The following is a 19,749-nucleotide window of genomic DNA, read 5'->3' as shown; positions in this document are numbered from 1 at the left end:
CTTTTCACCTGTTTGATTTATTTAGACTGAAAGATGTTTCAGAAAACTGCTTATTGCCACATATTTATACCATGCCCTTTCTACAGTTCTCCTTTGGGGCTTTCAATGTGTCCGTAAGAAGTAACTTTTACGCTCCTTCATCCCTATCCCTGAATAAATGTGATTTGGAAATTGATACATATATTGGACTAACACACTACAGAGCTTGTTTTGCCTTTGTGGTTGTATAATTATCTTGCCATAAGAGCTCAAGTCTGCATAATGTTTCTTATGATAAAACTGGCTAAAAGCATGCTTATGACTCCATTTTAACTCTAAGTATTTAAAATTGTCAAAGGTCTGCTGATTATGCAGTGAATGTGATAAGTGAAAAATGCATTTAGATGTTGTCCAAAGAACGTATTTGTAAACTGGTCCATGTTTACCAGTCCCTTCAAAGCAGGTGTCTGATTTCATTTCTGCAGCTATGAGTGAAGGCAGCAGGTTGTCACTTGGCTGTCTCTTTCCAAAGTGAGACCTTGAAGTAAGGCCTTGTTTCCCTGAATATGCTGCTAGGGAACCTAGAGATTGTCCTTTATGACTACTTCTCTTAAATTTATTGTTGCAAGTTATGTAGCAGTTGTTTTAGGTCATTCATTAAGTTGTATTTGACATGAAAAAAGATTGATTACATTTTAATGACAAAATATAAAATTAGAGTGAGCAGGTGCTGGCAACTCTTTTCACAGTAGAATTGGTCAAGTAATAAAAGGATCATTTTTAATATCATTGAATTATATATGCTTGCAATTTGTGTGTTTATACAAGTGGCTTTGATTTGTAAGTTTGCTCTGGAAAAGATAAGCTTTCTATTTTATTTTATTTGTATTATACACACACCTAGAATTGCCTAATCTTTCTTTCAAATACTTGTCTTCCCAGTGAAGATCATGTATCTAATGAAGGCAGTGACAACAAAAATAACTGATAATTGAAATAGCTGTTTAAATAACCATTTTTAACTTATGGATTGAAAAACTGTATGTGGAGAATGTTTGCTTTGTGTTGCTAACAGTGAAGTTCTTGTATGCAAGTATAATGGTTAAAACTGATACACAAATAATTTGCTGTTGGTAATTAACTTCTAATTCAGTATGATTTCAGTACCAAGACAGGTTTAGTGACACTATCAGATAAAACAGTTATTTTCAAGTTTAAAATGGCACTTTTTGTTGCTTTTTTGCTTAACCAGTGTATCATAAATGGATTTATTTTTTGCTGAGGAATTGAGTATAACCTAGAAAAAAGAGAATTCAAGAGCAGAATTACTCTTTCAAGTTAAACAGTACTGCCTGCTTAAACTAAATGCAGATCAAATACTTTGTTTCATGGCTTTTTTTTTTTTTTAGCTTTTAGAAAAAGCAGATGAGTTGAACAGTCATCTGCTCACAACCAATGTCCTCAGGCTGCGGTTTAAACTTGAGGGTTTTTTGGTGTTTTGGTTTTTAATTTATTTATTAATGTTGTTGTTTCTTTTTGTTTGGATGGTTTTTGTTTGGTTTTGGTTTTCTTTTTTGGTTTGGTTTGGGGGTTTTGTTTGTTTGGTTTTTGGTTTTGTTTGGGTTTTGTTTGTTTTCCTTCTTTATATATGTTCATGTTTGTTCTTTTTTGAGCAGTTCATATGAATTAAGTCTGTTGATGTTCATTTATTAAAAGACATGATAGGAAAGTATTTGATGCTTCACAATATCTGTAATTCTTGCAAAAGTAGTCTACTATGGGAATTAAGGAGAGGAAGGGTGATGGGTTAGAATGAAAGGTTTAGTTTGCATTGAGTGCAAGGAATCGTCATCATCTGTACTAATTTTCTAAAGAATATATCAGGAGAAATCTAAATATACACACTGAGGTATCCTAAACCTACTTCATGTGCTACATCCTGCGCTTTTTGGAAATAAGCCCTATTCATATTTTTAAATAAAAGAATAATGCACATGTTCTGTGTAAGTACAGTTATTCAAACAACTGACTTTCATAAGTGGTTATGAGCTGTATCCAAGATAATTTGTGGAATTACAGTCATAGATTTTTAGCTGTCTTAGCAGCAGTGACTTAATGGAGTTACAGCAGCTGATCTGTGGCCTAGGGAGCAAGGAGTTCTTCCAAATGATTAAACTAATGAATTATAGATGATATTTTAATTTCCAGTTGATATTTACAGATTTACTGCAACTGGTTGATATACCCAGCACAGCTCCTCTGTCTTTGCATTATGTCAAAAGATTGATTCAGTCAGGAGATCACGTCAGGTGTATATAACACCAGTACAGCTGGCAGCACATTAACCACCTATTTCTAAGCCCCATTTAGTCAGGATATATGGTGATACATTGTTGGTGATCCAGGCATTTTGTTGATAGAGTAGTTCCCTGCTTTACAGAATCTTCAAGGTTGGAAGAGACTTCCAAGATCAGTCCAACTGCCAACCTGGCATCACTATAAACACCCTTAAACTGTACTCCCAAGTGCCTCATCAAGACACCTCTTGAATACTTCCAGAGACAGTGACTCCACTGCTTCCCTGGACAACACATTCCAATGCCTGACCACTCTTTCAGTGAAATTTATTTTTTCTAATACCTAATTTGATGCCTCCCTCCGCCATTTCCCATGCTATTTAAGGCCATTTCCTCTTTTCTTTGGAACGTGGCAGAAGAGACCAACTCCCAGCCAACTGCAATCTTCTTCCAGGTAGTTGTAGACAGCAGTGAGGTCCCCCAAGCCTTCTTTTCTCCAGAATAAAAAAAAAAAAACCACATTTCCATCAGCTGCTTTTCATAGGATGTGTTGTCTCGACCCTTCACCAGCTCCATTGACCTTGTTTGCACACACCTCAGCACCTCAATGTCTTTCCTGTAGTGAGGAGCTCAAAACTGATCACAGAACTTAAGCTGCAACCTCGCTAGTGCTGAGTACAGAGGGACAATCACTGCCCTGGTTCTGCTGGCCACATTATTTCTGATACAAGCCACAATGCCATTGACTTTCTTAGCCACCTGGGCACACTGCTGGCTCATGTTCAGCCACTGTCAACCAGCACTCCCAGGTCCTTTTTAATCTGGGCAGCTTTCCAGTCACGCCTCCCAGTCTGTGGTGCTGCTTGGGGTTATTGTGACCTAAGGGGCACTTTGCTTTATACTGTGTGCCTTGTCCCATTGTTGGTCTATCCAGCTTGTCCAGATCCCTCTGCAGAGCCTTCTTGCCCTCCAGCAAATCAACATTCCTTCCCAGCTTGGTGTCACCTGTGAACTGTGTAAAGGTACACTCGATCCCCTCATCCAGATCATGCCCCAGTACTGAGTCCTGGGGAACACTACCTTGTGACTGGCTGCCAGCTGGAGGTAACTCCTCTCTGAGCCCATCCATCCAGCTCCTTTTTAACCCAGTGAACAGTGCATCTATACAAGCCATGAGCAGCTGGTTTCTCGAGAACACTGTGGGAAACAATGTGAAAGGCTTTACTGAAGTCTAGATAGACAGCTACCACAGACCTTCCCTTGTCTGCTAAACAGGTCACCCTGTCATAGCAAGAGATCTGGTTGGTTGAGCAGGAACTGCCTTTCACAAACCCATGCTGCCTGGGCCCAATCCCCTAGTTGCCCTGCATGTGCCTGATGATGGCACTGGGCACGAGCTGCTCTGTTTATTTAAGAGCAGCTGAAAACTGGCTGGGTAGATAAGAACATAAAACTGAAACTGGTTGTTTTGACTTCCATTAGGTTTGGCGTGTTGTTGTGCCAAGCATCATAAAGATGTTGGCACATGATAAATATTGCCCTGTAGATTGCCTGCTGTTCCTGTTTCAGTATGATAATTTCCTATTGTTTTGTTACCATAAAGTTATGCACAGATAATGGTAGGAAGTTGTTGCACTTGTAGATATAAAATTCAGTATAGACAAAGTGTTGGTGCTTTCTAATGATAGGTTCCTTGCACCAGGAATGCTAACCTGTAAGCAAGCTGTCTCTATGTATCTTTATACTACTGAGTATTTTTTTAAGGAATGCAGTATGTGACTTCATCTGCACTTATTCTTTGCCTTTCTTTTCTCCCCATAGCAAATTCTAAAAGTTTTGAGTCTATAATTTCTTTTGAACTTAGAAATAAATGTAGGTGTCAATATTCAGTTTGACATTGTTAGCTGAAAAAGTTATTCTGTTCTGAATATATCTTACTCATGAATACCCATGCTGCTCTATTTTGGAGACGCTTTTGTAATTAAACTTCTGTTTGTGGAAAAATTTTCTTGTTTCCTACATGATTCCATATTCTTATATACTGAATTGTGAAGATTAGACTGTTAAAGTAAATTTTTCAATATTATAAAGTACAGCATTAACCAGGATTGTGACATAGCAATTTAACAATTTTTTTAAATGTAAACTGATACTATCAATTTGGAATCAAGTTAAAAATGTTTGCAAATTGTTTTTTTCTAGTTGGAGCCATCAAATGATTTCAGTTCGTGAAGCCAAAGCTATTCCAAGACCTGATGGTATTGAATGGAGAAACAAATTTATTTGTGTAGAAGGTAAAATGTGAAGCTACATTATAGTTTTTAACTGTTAAGACATTAAATACATAAATCTATCAATTAGGCTTTACCTTGGTTGTGTTTTGAGAAATATATTATGTATGTGCATTATGTAGAAAATGAAGTTTAACCAATGTAAATAGTTTGGAAACAGTCCCGTCAAAAACATTTGAGAAGGAAGTTTTAAGTTCCGTAGTGTTTAAAAATAGTACTCCTGACCTTTTCTTCAAGAGCACTCATTGCCCTGTTACTTTTGGAACAGGGATTAGGACTTTGATAAGGAATGGCCTTTATGCCAGTCGTGTGTTTTTCTGTTCCACAAAAATAGTCATCTGCTTTGCCAAGTTTGAACTTTTGAAAAAACACACCCAGCACATACTCAGATTACTCTCGAGGAATATTCTTTGTTCTAGAAATGCTCTGGCATTGCAAGTCCTATCAGTGATGTGTATGTTGATCTTGTGGATACTCGTTTTGGCCAGCTTGTGAATGTAGACTTTGTACACAACAGGAGGGTACAGCCAGGCTACCTGATGGAGTTGCAGGTCTCAGCCAGGTCTCATGGCAGAAGTGGGCAGTAGCACTGTCCAAGTAACCTGATCCATGTGCTTGTGCTGCCTTACAACTGCTGTGGGGAGTGTACATGGAGAAGACGAGTAGTTAAGCGTACATAGGAGATGAAGCTTGCACTAGGGAAAGAGGAGCTGATAGACCAAGAGAAGGATTGAGATGTTAGGAGAATGAAAAGAGGAGCAGGGAGGGGACTGAGAGGTGCTGTGTAACTGGAAACAGTTACTATATAGGGAGAAGTGGCCTGGGCCCCGGAGGGGCGTTAATGGAGGCTGTTAAGATCAGGATATCAAGGGCTAAAGTTTCAGGATAAAAGAGGAATAGAAATTAACCAGGAGCCAAATGGTACGGAAAGAGTTGTTAGACACTGGGAAAATGTTGCTGGGGGAGGAGGGGAGTAAGGCAGAAGTCCTGTGGCTGGACAGGCTTTCCTCAAGATCGCTGAGGGTAGGCATGCACCCATGTGTGTTTGTATGTAATTTCCTGCATTTGTGCTACTCTCTGCAGAGAATAATTACCTGCTGGTGAAAGGGGTTATTCTGTTGCCTAGAGCTCACCAACTTGGCTGTAATCGTATGAATGTCAGTGTGAATCCCCATGATGGAATTCCTGTTCTTTGTTTGACTTTTTGGGAAAAATCAACTAACACTCATAGGAGAAAAACCCCACACTGAAATATGATTGCCCACTCAACTTTGTAGTCTCAGAGTTGACAAATATGAGAATTAGAGTATCCGCACAGCTGAAATAATTCAGGATAGCAGTGATAGTGAGGCATTGCCAAGGCTCTGGTCTGAATGTGGGAGGTGGGAATGCTGGGCAGCTGTGTCTACTGCTGTCACATGATGTTGATCCACTGTGTTGCAGGGGACTGTGTATTTCAAGCTCTCAAATTTTTTATGCCATTACAAAGTGGTTGAATAGTTAGGTTATCTGTCAGGTTGGAAAATAGAATATCAGCATACAAAAAAACCACTCTAGATTTTGCATTTAATGGTCTTGATTGCATGCAACTTTTCCTTAAGAATGCATTTTCCATTTGAACTATGAAAAAAAAGCAGAATTATCTATGGGTGGCATATCTGATTCCTTCCTGTTACAATGTGGTTCAAGGCTTAGTGAGGTTTATCCTCAGATAGCAAAGTTTTACTTCTAAATCAGAAGGGAAAAATAAAATTTCCTATTTCAACTCAAAGTAAGCTTCATGTTTATAACACCTGTTAAGCTGAACTACTTTCAAAAAGTATGTGTACCTTGAGAAGAAGATTTCAAAAGCTAGCTAAACATATTAACATATTCTGGTTTCCAAATCTCTGTCAAATTTTCCAGTTAGTGGACTAAAATTTCAGTAATGGTTATTATGGCATATATTTTTAAGATATCTAAAATATATTTGGTTTTAGATTACACAAGTCCATGCCTGCACATATAGCACTGTATTTAGACTTGCTCAGGAAAAATTATGGGTTTTTTTAATTGTTATTGACCTTAAGGCTAATTCTCACATGTACTTCTGCTGATAGAGAAACAAATATAGTAGAGATCTCTGCAGACAGTTTAAAATCTGTCAGACTTTTATCACTATGGGGATACAGAGATACAAAAAACACTGCTTTTAGATAATATTTTGAACATTCCTTGTCAGAAATTCTAAATTGCTAGCGACTATTCTAGTTTCAGTTTAAATCTTGTCTATATCAGGTAATATTATACACTGGTATTGAAAAAGATACAGTTTGGAAAAGTTAGAAATGTGGCAGTTTTGTGAGATAATTAAATGGATAGTCATTTAGGGAAGTTGAATTGGAAGCCATCAAAGCTGCACCTGATACATGCTTTCAAATCTTTCAGATCTACATGTTAAAAATAATTTAAAAAAGAATTCCTCAGGGCTTGATTGGCAGCAGTTTTGAAGTTGTGTGATTTCCTGTATTTTCATTTGGAAAAGACGATCCACTTTAGCCTTTCCCTCAAGCATCAGTGTTAAAGCTGTGTTACTTTATTCTTTTAATATTCTCATGTCTCTGTGTGAACAAAATAACTTAGAGTGAACTCTCTCTGTCTTAATGGTTAGCAAATTTAGTGGTGTAAAGAGTAGCTCATTGCAAAACTATTCTTGCTGCGCTCCAGGGAATGACTTTGTCTTTTGACAGTCAGTAAATATGCAGGAAGAAGAAAGGGAAGTCTGCTTTTTTTCCACTGATGGTTTCAGAAGATTGTACAGTTCTGCTCTTGTTGCTTTAATATACAGATACATCTTGTTTCAATATAAAGTATATAATGGTCACAGCATTAAAAAAGCAGTTACCATCATGTTTGAGACACAAAAGAAATTCTGTACTGCTTCATATAATAAGGAACATGGAATTCTTGATGGCACTAGATCACTCTGTGAGATTATGTGGCTGATATTAGAGGATTATGTACTTTTTTATTTCATTGTGGGTTCTTGTTCAAACCTAAAGGTATGATGCGTCCTAAAATAAAATAAATCTGCCTGTGAATGTCCACTGAACACCAGGTAGTTTGAAGAGAAGCCTTTTAGAAAACTGCCAAATATACAACATTTATTGCATGAAAAAAATTCTTTCTGAATTTAAATAGCTAGCAGAAATAAAAACCTAATGCCATGGAACATGTTCCAAATTTGAAATTCCAGTCTCCCTAATGGCATAAGCTTTCTGGCATATGGTTAATGCTTTATTTTACTATGTGTCCCTAGCTGAGAAAAAAGGAATTCATAACCAACTAACCAAAAAAGCTACCTGATCTAGCTAATACTTGTGTGGTTCTGCGTCCCTTAAGGACTGTCATACATTTTGCCAGTGTGAAATATACAATGTTACTTAAGCAGTTTTCTATTAAGACAGAAAAGACTATAAAATCAGTTTTGTAGCACAATGTAATGTGTAGTCTCTGCATCATCATTTTTTTAGTATCTGTTACTTTAATGTTGGCAAACCTATTAGTAACGAGTACTTTTTTAATCTTGCAATTAAAAAAAAGTTCCAAACTATTACAAAAGGAAAATTACTAGGAAAAAAGGGATAAAGACATCACATAGATTTGTGGTCAGTTAGAAGGTAAAAGCCCCAAATTGTTAACTCATGAACAGATTCTGCAGATTAGGTATGAAGTGATAAAATACAGTTTTACAGCAGTTGATATGTCTTATATTAAAAGTCATAGTAAATATTTTGCTATATTCTCAGTATTTCACTGAGAGGCTGTTGAATGAGATGAACCTAAAGTGAATAGTTCCAGAAGGCTCATGTGTAGTTAGATTCAAAAGTCATATCCTGGTATGAATATAATATTCTGATATGTTATATTCTGATATGTTATCACAGACTGTTGAGCTGTAACAAGTAATTATTGGTGCATAAATTCAGAACAATCATAGTATGCTTCAACAGATAATAATAACCTGACTTCATTATGGATTACATATCATTAGAGCATTCATACAGTCATAGAATGGTTTAGGTTTGAAGGTCATGTCTTTCCAACCCCCTACCATGGGCAAGGACATTTTTGTCTAGGCTGGGTTGCTCAGAGCCACATTCAACCAGACCTTGAACACTTCCAGGGGTGGGGCAACCACGCCATCCATGGGCAACCTGTGCCAGTGTCTCATCACCTTTGTAGTAAAGAATTTCTTCCTAATATCTAATCTAAGGTTGACCTTTTTCAGTTTGAAGTCATTCCCACTTGTTCTATCACTACACACCCTCTCCAGTTCTCTTATTGGTGTTATAAGGCCTCCTTGTAAGGTGTTATAAGGTGTTAACTCTTCTCCAGGTTGAACAACCCTAACTCTCTGAGCCTTTTCTTATAGGAGAGGTGCTCCAGTCCTCCAGTCATTTTTCTGTCCCTCCTCTGGACCTGCTCCAACACTCCGTGTCTTTGGTGTGCTGAGGATCCCAGAGCTGAATGCAGTTCTTCAGCTGGGGTCTCATGAGGTCAGAGTAGAGGGGCGGAATCGCAGAATCGCCTCCCTTAACCTGCTGGACCCACTGCTTTTGATGCAGTTCAGGACACAGCTGGCTTTTGGGGCTGCAAGCGCATGTTGCCGGTTCATGTCCAGCCTCTCAACCACAACAATCCCCAAAGTCCTTCTTAGCAGGGCTGCTCTCGATCACTTCTTCTCCCAGTCTGTATTCCTGTCTGGGATTGCCCTGACCCAGGTCAGCACCTTGCACTTGCACTTGTTGAACTTGCTGAGATCCTCATGGCCCCTCAGGTTTGTCCCGGTCCCTCTGAATGGCATCCTGTCCCTCTGTTGTGTCAACTGCATCACTCAGCTTTGTCTCCTCTGCAAACTCCCTGACGGTGCACTCCATTTGGGACATTGAGAGCATTCAGGGTTTGGGACTTTTTTTTACTTCTCTGTTTGTTTTTGTGTTTTGTTTTGATAAATGCTATGTAGAAAGAAAGCTTGAGAACCAAAGTGGCATTGGCTATTCAAAACACTCTTGGGAAGCAATGATATGTTGACCCTACTGGTTTTTGTCTGATTACTTGCTTAGGGGAGACAACCTAGCTCTAGATTTTTTTATCACTTTTAATGTTTGTGTTTGGTCTTGCAGAGCCTTTTGATGGGACAAATACTGCTAGAGCTGTACATGAGAAACAGAAGTTCGATATGATCAGAGGTGAATTTGCACAGGTAAAAAGTACACCTCATTTAACTTTTCCAGTCACTTTGCTTATCAATTTAGTATACAAATTCTAGTCATTAAACCTGCCTGTTTCTGATAGTTTATACTTTGCACTATATAAATAATAGAAATGTGGATTTAAAAAAAAAAATTTGGGAAATTATTTTGTAAGAGTATTAATGTCTGCCATTAAGCATCAGGCTTCAGTTGAAATGGGATGGGTACTTGAAATAATAAACCCTTTGTCTTAGATTTTCTTGTGTGCATAAAATTCTAATGATTAATGGTTAATAGCTTTAGAATTACAACTTTGTCTTCATTAATTATTTATTCCTACATGAACTTGACTGGTAATAGACAATGTTTTATACTTCTTAGTATCCCATTTTTAATAAATATCACCCCCAAATGATAGGGGTTTGCCTATTTTTGACAATTTAATGAAATTGATACTTTTCTTTAGCAAGACCACACTCATAATTTTTTAGAACATGAGTATTTTGAACTGGAGCTTTCACTGTCCTAGGCAGGGGAGGAAAAGATACTTCGAAGTAAGAAAAAATTTAGACTTTGGCTAAACATCCTTCTTCTGAAAATCTTTGCTACCAGTTTTTGTTCCTGTCTCCTATCATAGGCATTGAATTTGGAATCACAATTCTGAGATCTCAGAAATACCAGTTTTCTGAGATCTCTCACTATTGAAAATTTAGTTACCACTAGGAATTAGTGCACAGAACTGGCTTCCAGCTTTAACCAGTTAAGACTCCCCTATTATGCTGTCCTTGGAGACTCCTGTTTACTTCAGTTATTAAGTCCTTAAATACATTGAATACTTCTCCAGCAAAAAGTAATTCAATGCAAGATACTTGTAGTAGAACAAATATTATAAGAGATTACCTTAGTCAGAAAAGGATAACATTTTCTTTGTAAATCTGTTCAGAAATGTCCATTAGTTTTCTTCTATTTAACCATGTTGACATAAAAAATACTGGTTCACATACTTGTACATAAAAGTTGATTTTGTGAATCTGCTATAAGTCATGTTTACAAAGTAGTTTGGACTCTCTCACTGTTCTGTAGAATCAGAGTGAAACTTCTCAAGTTTTCAGTGAACAAAATTTGTTCAAACCTGTGTAGTTTTCTGAAAAATGTAAAAGCAGCTATTTGTTTGTAGCTGTTGGGAAGCCACATACTAGAGTAATAAGCCCTGAAAAAATCTCCTCTTTATTAGGTACCATAAGAATCACAGTCGTTCTAAAAGTACAAGTACGTTTTAATATCTTGCACTATTTTTTAAAAAGCTTAAGGAATCTATTTTGTCCTTGAGAGATTATTCCTTCTCTGGTTTTCACTACACACTGGGGTTTAAAGGAGTTCTGTGTAAAGACAGGAGAACTACTACAGTTCTTTGCAGGCTCATGGCTTGACAGATTTCTTGGAATTCACACTAGAATACAGAAGAAAGTTGAAATAACCTATTTTAAAGACACAACTACATCCAGGAAATGACAACAGATAATACTGTTTATGAGGAGCTTTGATATTGCAGCAAGAATATCAATGTAATACTTAAATATTCCTAACATCTTTTTGTCCCACAAATCTACTCTCTTCTTGAAAGTCTCTACCTTCCTCATTAGTTCATTGTGTTTTATACATCTTTTAGATTTTGCTTCCCTTAAAAAACACCAAAAAACAGCCAACCAAGAAAAAAACAATCCACAAACTGTTTTTTCAAGAAGGGAAAAAGTTTAAGCTTGTTTTGTTGGATCTGTGATGCTTATTGCTTATAACGGTATTTAAGTTTTAACAGCAAAGATTATTTTTTAAAAACCTTGTGCTTTTTTTTCCCCAGGCTTGGCGGGTATTACGAGATAAGAAAGACCTGAAATGTATATTACCTTTAAGAGTAGAAGAACTGAAAAGATAACCAACTTCTTTCACTTTCTTTTTTTTTTTTTTTTTTTGGATCCTGCTGAAACAAAGAACAGTATCAAAATCAGAAGGCATCTACCCAATGGTTCTTTACAACCTGTTTTTCTCTGTAAACTTTTGTTAAGGAAATGTTTGTTATAAGGATGTGGCATATTTTATTACCGACATTTGTTAATACAGATGCTCATTCAAAGATATGTTTTCTGAAAATGCTTGTATTGCTGGCTTCTAGAAGAAACTCATAGCAAACAACCAGAATAAATCTATTTCAGGGAAAGTATGGGGATATATTGACTTCTTGTTTGCATAATCTGTGTAGCCATTAATTCAGACAGATTTAATGATGAAACACAGACATTCAAAGTTAATCAGTGTGCAAATCTGACTACATCCTTAAGGCACTGTGCACAGTACCCACTTCTTAATGAACAGAGAGTCCATGCTTTACGTCTGCTTAATTTTAGTAAGCACTTTGGTTCAACGTGGCACTTTCTACTTTTATTTCACTCGGAATAAGAAGTGACTTTTATGAAAATGAAGCTAAATTATGGTTGGTAGTGTCTTGGATATTAAGAACTGTAATCTAAACTGGAATTTTCAAGCAACATTTCTACTACAAAGAAGTTGAAATAAAAAAGCTCAGTTCAATATACATAAATGTTTCATATTCTCACAAGGGTAGGTGAGAAAAAATTTTGTACTTCCTTTTACGTTTTTGAAGTAGTAGTGATGCCTGCTGGGGGAAAAAAAAATTACCAAATCAAAACACCTCACAACCCTACCAGTGCTACAATATGCTGGGCTTCTCTTTTGATTTTGTGTAAATATTTGTAAATTGGTCAGCCACTGTAAATTGAATTTAAATAAGTAATATTGACAATTTGAGCTCTTCCGAAAAAATTGCACACTCTCTCTTAGACCTCCTGTAGCACAATTTCTGCCTCTCATGTATTTGCTATTGAAGACCGATTAGTTGTTAAAACTGTACTTACCACTGATGTCAAATTCATACTTCCATTTTTTTAGGTTAATATTTTATATGCTGTCCAGTGAAATAAAAGTTTATATGTGGAAGGTACAGGCTATTTTTCCACTTTCTGTTATTTTCTACTGCACATTTAAAATATTTCCCATAATTAAGTAGAATAGGAAATGCCCAATAAGGTGGGGCCCGTGTTGCAAATCATAAACATCTATAATGGCTATTTTGCAGTGCATCTGTGAAGAGGTAAAAGTTTGATTCATTGCATTCCCTAACAATAGCGCAAAAACCCTTATAATTGTAAAATAACAAGCATTATCATTTCTTGTGTAAATTTTAAAGTTCTAGTTTATTTCAGAGTTCTAGGAACTGTAAACTATTTGCCTGATGTGTGATTACTTCTAGACACTTCATCATGGTCTAGTCTATATAGGATTTGGCTTGCTTTTTAAAACACTTCTTTCTGTAATTTGAACAGCCTTTCACTTTTAATATGACTCTATCAGTCCACTGAAACATTTTCCCTCCACGTGCATGTTCCCCCTCACAGCCCTTCCTCTAAAAGATAGTAGACTTGGATCTCAGTGAAACCTTCACTCTAATCTGCTTTGTGTAAAATTGAAGCACAAGATTTTAGGACAGGCTGATGTCTGGAATCAAAGATGCTCTACGAGCCCTAGGTGAATTTTGGGGAAAGGAGAGGGTTGCTTCTTTTTTTAAAAAGATGTTGGCTGTACCTTTGTCTAGAAAATTTAAAACTCTCCTAACTTAGGATAAGTAGAAGAACATACATGTTCAAAATTGGCAAAAATGTATTTTAAGTGAGCTGGATGTCAGGTACAAAATTTTATGTCTCTTACAAGTTTGCATTATTAATTATTAATGCTCTGTGTTTGAAACCACTTCTCCCTAACTGTTTTTAAAAAGTTAGTTAAAAAAATTGTAATACCTACATGCAGCTCTGTAAAAATTTGAAAGTCAAGGTCTGTAGCCACAATGGTCTGGGTCTTTCAAAAGAATCCTTTTGTGTATTTCTCTGAAGTTGATGTACTTCTGATAAACTACATCTATAATCAGAAGTATAAATTCTAGATGGTCAGTTTCCCCAGTTGTTTAAAGACAAGCTTGTTTATAGCATATTTGTTAAATGGTGGGCTGCAACTTTTGTCTGAAAACTTCAGATATAATGTCACAAAATAAATGGTTTGGGAAGAGTGGGTAGGAACTGAACTTTAACTTTGATTCAGTTCTGCTTAGTCTGAAGTTGTTCAGAGGCTTAATGACCCAAATTTTCATCTACTCTGGGCAAGTATCCAGAGGAAGAAACTGGCTAATGGCTATCATAATTTTTTGCATTAGTGTGAAGTTTTCCCTTCTCATCTTCAAAATAAAAACCTTCACCCACTTAACTCTTGGCATACACCCTAGCAGGAATAGTTGTTTCTGAGAGATCTTTGGTAAAAGGTGTTTTTCATGGCTGACCAAGGTTTCACTGTGTGTGCAAGATGCTGTCTTTGAGGCTTATTACTGCCTCAAAATAAAAATGATTTAGTTCAGCTCTTTGTTATTTTAGGACTACTCTTGCCTACTCATTTTGGCATTGGGTTTGCTTGTCTTTTCTCACCTTATGTATCAGAAACCACTAGTGTCTTCTAAGGTAATTTAAGAACTCTCTTCAGTCCTTCAGGAGCGAGTTTAATGAGCAGGCTTAGAGATGCATGGGAGGACCAGACGTTAACAAGAGCTTCCATTTTGGTGACAGAAATGCAGAACTGGCATAGGCTGTGAACTGTGAAACTTCAAGTTTCTCTTGTAGCTCTTGTTCTCACTTTCCTTAAAATGTGAATGTATAAGTGTACTCTCAGTATCTTAAGGTATTCTGACAGTATAAGGGGTTATTTAAAAAAAATAAATCAATATAAACCAATTTTAAGACTCACAGGGTGACATGATAATTTGGGAGAAATGGGCAGCCATGATAAAAGGATGTAAGATGATTTGAGAAAACCTGAAGTTAGCAATTGTGAATACCATTCCAAATGCTTCTTTGGAACCAGTGCTTTACTTATACTTGGATCACTGGACTGAATTCACAGTATATTTGGTGTTAAATTTAAGTCTATCAGTGAATGTCACTCTTGATATATTGGACTCTACTTGCACTGGGTTGTCTTGTATTTTATAGTTTATTTATGTTTGTCTTGTTCTCTGTAATCCTTGTGTGTTCTGATACAAATTTTTCCCTCACTGATTTTACAGAGTATGATGCTTGTAGGAAGAGCATGAAAAAATATGCTATTTTTGGTCAATTTACAGATGAAATTAACTTGTGAGAACTACAGAAGGGAGAGCACTAGGTCTGGAAATAATTTGAAGGGGTTCTGGTAAAAAGGTACTCACCTTTCTCTTACTGTGCTGACGACTGAATCAAAACTTGTGCAATATATGTATGCTTAATATATAAGCATTTCTAGAAAATTTGTAATGCTGTTGCCTTCCACGTGTAAAGAATGTGAAGTACTCTACCTTAAATTTCATTGTGCTGTGTACACTGTCTGTGCTTATGATAAAATGTAGAGTTTAATTTAGCTTAATATTACTTTCAAATACAATTTTTCCAAAAAATTACATTCTCACCTTGTAAATTGTGTATGTCGATGGGTAGGTCAAGAGAGCAGAAGGGTTTTGCCTGCATGTACTGTTTTGAAATGTCAGGGGGACTTTAATTTACCTTCACAGAGATAGTTTGTCCTCAGAAATACCTGGTTGGGTGTTTCTATACTTATAAGTAAGAGTTTGCTGACTGATTTATAACCACCTATTTATTTGAAGAACAATAAAAATAATGGGGATGTTAGGGTTATGCTGTGTATACAGTGGTTTATACCTGAATTACCTTGGAAGTTTGTTATTTAGAATTAGAGGTGCTTTTCCTCCTCTTCTGAAAATATTTTTGTTTAATTTGTCATTAATTAATTTGGCTGGTACATACTGGAAATATTTCCATTTTGTCTGTGAAAAGCACTGCATTTTGTGTAAAATGCAGAATAACAAAGGGTAATGATGGCTTAATCTAAATTCTGCATGGTAGTAAAGTTAGTCTTTGGTTTAAGTTAAAATTGGTCCAGGTCCACTCAAAGAGGAAATTTTAAATGTCCTGTGATGAGAAACAGCAACAAATTTGGGTTTTAAATACATTCCTTTTTTATGGTTAAATGCCACAGTGTGTCTGATACGCCTTACAGCACGATACTAATTACTGAATGCGTTTATCTGAGGCTCATCCACTCACTGTATTGGACCTTTCCAGGTCAAATTTGAGGCCTTCTGTGTGTGCTCAAGGGTGGAACTTGCTAAATGTGCCTTTTACTGAGGCCACAGGAGAACTCTCCTTTTGCCTCAAACGTGCTGTCCACCCCAAATTTGCTAGAGGTGGCTTTGGAAAGTCTGCTGGGGCCCCAGCCCCTGCCTCCCTCCTGCTGCCTGGCTGCCCTGTGTGCTGTAGAAACAGCTCTGGCAGTGGTGGGAGGGCGAAGGGGGTGAGCTGCTGGAGGGGTGGCCATTTGGTTTGGACACGTGTCCTGGCACCCGGTTGGTGCTACGGCCCAGGGTAGGAACAGCAGCCACTCTGCGCTGTAACTTGGCTGCCTTCTATTTAAGGACTGCCCTGAGTCAGGAGAAGTGAGTGCCACTGGGGATGACAGTTGCTTCAGGCAACCCTGGGGAGGACAGGGTTGGGGGTAAAAATCACCGGAGAGGGCCTGAGCTGGGAAGGAAATGGAGGGCTCCCGTGGCGCCGAGTGTGATAGGGCATCTGAGACCTCGTCCTTCATAGGAGATGAAGAAGAAGAGGAAGAAGAGGAGGAGGAGGAAGAAGAAGAAGAAGAGGAGGAGGAGGAGAAAGAGGAGAAGACTGTGGACCCAGAGGAAGCAGAGGAACTGACTAACAGGTACTGTCTGCCTAGAGATTCACAGCCTCAGGGAGAGCTGGCAGCTCCACCCCAAAGCACCAGCCCCGGATGACAGGACTGGGGTCTTGTGCTATCTTCAGTGGTTTTCCCCCTTCCCGTACCCAATTGCTGCAGATAAAAAAAAAAAAAAAAAGGGGGAGGGAGGAGGCTATAATATTTCTTTTTTTCAAATGAGTATGGCTGTAATTAAGTTTTGTGCAGTAAGCGCCTACCCCAAGTTCCCTGAGAGCTTTTCTATTTAAAGATTCTCTGATGTGCCAGCTCAAGTGGCATCTCCTTCCACTCCTCCCCCTTTGGCTGACTCTTTGTCACATACAGATCTTAAATGCTCTGGAGATATGCTTGTCAGGGAGAAAATGCTCAAAGATTATAATGGTGCATTACAATTTGTTTCTTTTTATGGCCCTTTCTTCCTTCCCACTGGTCCCTCCCTCTTCAGTCTCATGTTTCCTAAAAAAGGAAAAATTTGTAGATGCTTGCCATTGCTGGTCATGATTTGTGTGTTTTTGGCTCATTTTTGTGGTGGAATAGGAAATATTCTACCACTTTGACTTTTTTTTTAAATACTTCTGTTTTGTTAATAACTCTTGTACTGATGCAGTTTGTTGTCCTGATATTGCTGTCCTACCATCAAGAAAATAACGAGCAAGGCAGAGGCCCAGTGCCCTGCCCAGTGTTCCTGTGCAGGATGTGTAGGTGTCTGCAACCCGACCCATGCAGACAGACTCCTTTGGCTGTACCAGCACAGTTGATTTCATAAAGAGACAATGAGGCTTGAGAGTCCCCTTGCACATAGCAGGTCTCAGTTCTTCCTTGTCTCAGGCAGAGTCCATCAGTTTTGAGTAGGTACTGTAGAAACAACACGTATTTTAAGAAATGGGTGTCATATAGTTCCTCAGTGCTGTGAAAGCGTCCTGCGTTTTCCTCCACTCTGTGTGTATCACAGTTCAAAGTACTTTCTGACGTTGGTGATGGTCACTGGGAGCAAAAAGATGGCAGAAGGGGGGTGGGGAACTCTGTGCAGCCTAATGCAACTGAAGCGCTGCAGCAACGAAAAACCAAATGGGGAAATGTAGTCAAGGACTGTAGGAAAAGTTCCTTGCATGGGGAACAGAGAGCTAGTTTTCCACAGCAGAGGGACATCCAGTGACAGCAGTGTAATGCTGCTTTATTGCCAAGGGTGGAGTTCACTTTTCAGTCCCATACTGGCAGAGGGGATATGTGCTGATAAACACTGCTTGCACTTGTCTGTAACTCTACAAGAAAACCAGACAAAGTTAATGGAGCAGAGCCACTCTCTGCGGACAGGTAAAACAACAGTCTAGATAATTTTTAATGGAATCCGCAATTAAATGGCTAATAATAAAACTCTAATTGTAAAACATAAGTAGGAACAGCTAAAAAGGGAGGGAGCCTCGCAGATATTTACTACTTGTGCTGGGAGGATGACTTCACCACAAGTGCCTGTTAGCAGCTCCTCTTAGCTGGGTCTTGCTTCTGTCTGGAAGCCTCTGCAATGCAAACTTGAGCAGTGAGTCTCACCACTTATTTAAATCACAGCAAACATTCCCTTTAGCTCTGTTGTTTAAACACAGCAGAAGTTTATCCTTAAGTGTCTTACTAATAAGAAGTTCAGACTCTACCAGAGCAGATTTTAGCAGCTTTGCTATGTGGTAATTGAACATATTTAAATCTATTTGATTAGTTTAACTAAGTTCAAGAAGATGTAAAATTTTGAGTTAGGCACAGATGTGGTAAGTGCACCAACTGCTCAGCAATAGCTTAGAGAAGTTAAATCAAACTGACTTTCTATATACTTGGGTGTTGTCACAAATATCAGCAGGGCTGTTGAGCTTCAGGCCTCCTCTTGTGCTCAGTGCCTGGGAGAGCTCCTGGCAAGAACAGCCAGGTTGAGCCCCTATGACATACTTACTCAGGCTGAACACTAATTATTTGTTGACAAACAGGTTTTCAAGTCCCCATTGCAGAACAGCTTTTTTTGTGTGCATGCGCTATGAAGACGTAGCTTAGAGGAGGTGTAACTAATATGCAAGCTTGGCTGAAGACAGACCATCCTGGGCTCTGCTGTCATCAATTTATTTTTAACAATGCCAATCTCTCTCTTGTTTTTGCCTTCCTCCTCCGTGTGCATTTGAAGAGCACCTGTTGTGCAATGTTGCAGTCAGCAGGAAAGTCCCCACTGGCTCCTATTTCCACCTTTCCAACATGTTAAATAGCCTTATACCCATTTTATATGAGTCATGCAGCAAGATGGCTGGCCCAAGGTCAGGAAGCACCCATGTGAAAGAAGCAGAAGAGCCCTGGTGTTCCTCTGGGACACCAGCCCCTGAGCCCTGACTAAACAGCTGCATTTCCACACTGTGCAGCAGCTGCAGCAAATAAAATCCCAGAAGCTGCAGCAGAACTTATGACTTGTCCCAAAATTATGATGCATGCACATAAAAGGCAGAAGAGTTTGGGTTTCACATCTTTATTATCCCTTTTAATGTAATGTTTAAATAATTTGGTTTCCTGGCATAGATTTTTATACAAGTAATGAGACTAACATGCAGCATCAGAACCTATTCAAACGATGGGATAAGGGCTTCACATCCTTGTCAGCATAAATAACTCACTGATCTGCACAGGGTTCTTGCAATATTTTCTTGCCTATTTTATTATCTGAGATAGAGGACATCGTGGCAGATGACTTCTGTTTCTATCTCTTTGTATCTAGTTAATCATCTTAACGGGGAAAATATTTTGAAAATGTGTGTTGCTTTAAGGCAAGCATGACTATGAAGTTAATAGGTTTTCATTTTTGTGTTGGTAATGGTGAGATTTAAGTCTATCAAAATTTGTTTACTGTTTAACTGGTTTACATACCTGTTGGAGTATCTGTCTCTAACCACTACATGGTGGGTGAGCTGTTCTGGCACAGTTCTGTCTCAGACTATTCCCAGCTGATTTCCTTTTGCAGTATGAAGGCCTCTGGTCTCTGGATGTGTCTGTGCACAGGGTTTACATAAAAATGGCTCTACAACCATTTTAGTGTTT

General features: G+C 38.1%; 2 protein-coding genes across 4 annotated transcripts in view; both read left to right on the top strand.

Moving 5' to 3' along the window:
• Positions 1 to 15,349, top strand: part of TENT2 (terminal nucleotidyltransferase 2) — a 41,324-nt gene extending 25,975 nt beyond the window's left edge. For all 3 annotated transcript variants that reach the window (XM_050329060.1, XM_050329059.1, XM_050329061.1), the window contains 3 exons: positions 4,479 to 4,570; positions 9,733 to 9,812; positions 11,660 to 15,349. In XM_050329060.1, the coding sequence (XP_050185017.1) occupies positions 4,479 to 4,570; positions 9,733 to 9,812; positions 11,660 to 11,734 (247 nt within the window). In that variant the 3' untranslated portion in view covers positions 11,735 to 15,349. The remainder of the gene's footprint in view (positions 1 to 4,478; positions 4,571 to 9,732; positions 9,813 to 11,659) is intronic.
• A 1,149-nt stretch (positions 15,350 to 16,498) lies between these two features.
• CMYA5 (cardiomyopathy associated 5) overlaps positions 16,499 to 19,749 on the top strand; it is a 50,763-nt gene continuing 47,512 nt past the window's right edge. Inside the window, 1 exon segment of the mRNA XM_050328891.1 lies at positions 16,499 to 16,671. Within this exon segment, the coding sequence (XP_050184848.1) occupies positions 16,499 to 16,671 (173 nt within the window).

This window comes from Myiozetetes cayanensis, unplaced genomic scaffold (assembly GCF_022539395.1).
Source record: "Myiozetetes cayanensis isolate MyiCay16 unplaced genomic scaffold, myiCay2020 scf4, whole genome shotgun sequence".
NCBI lineage: Eukaryota > Metazoa > Chordata > Aves > Passeriformes > Tyrannidae > Myiozetetes > Myiozetetes cayanensis.
This window is presented reverse-complemented; position numbering and strand designations above follow the sequence as displayed.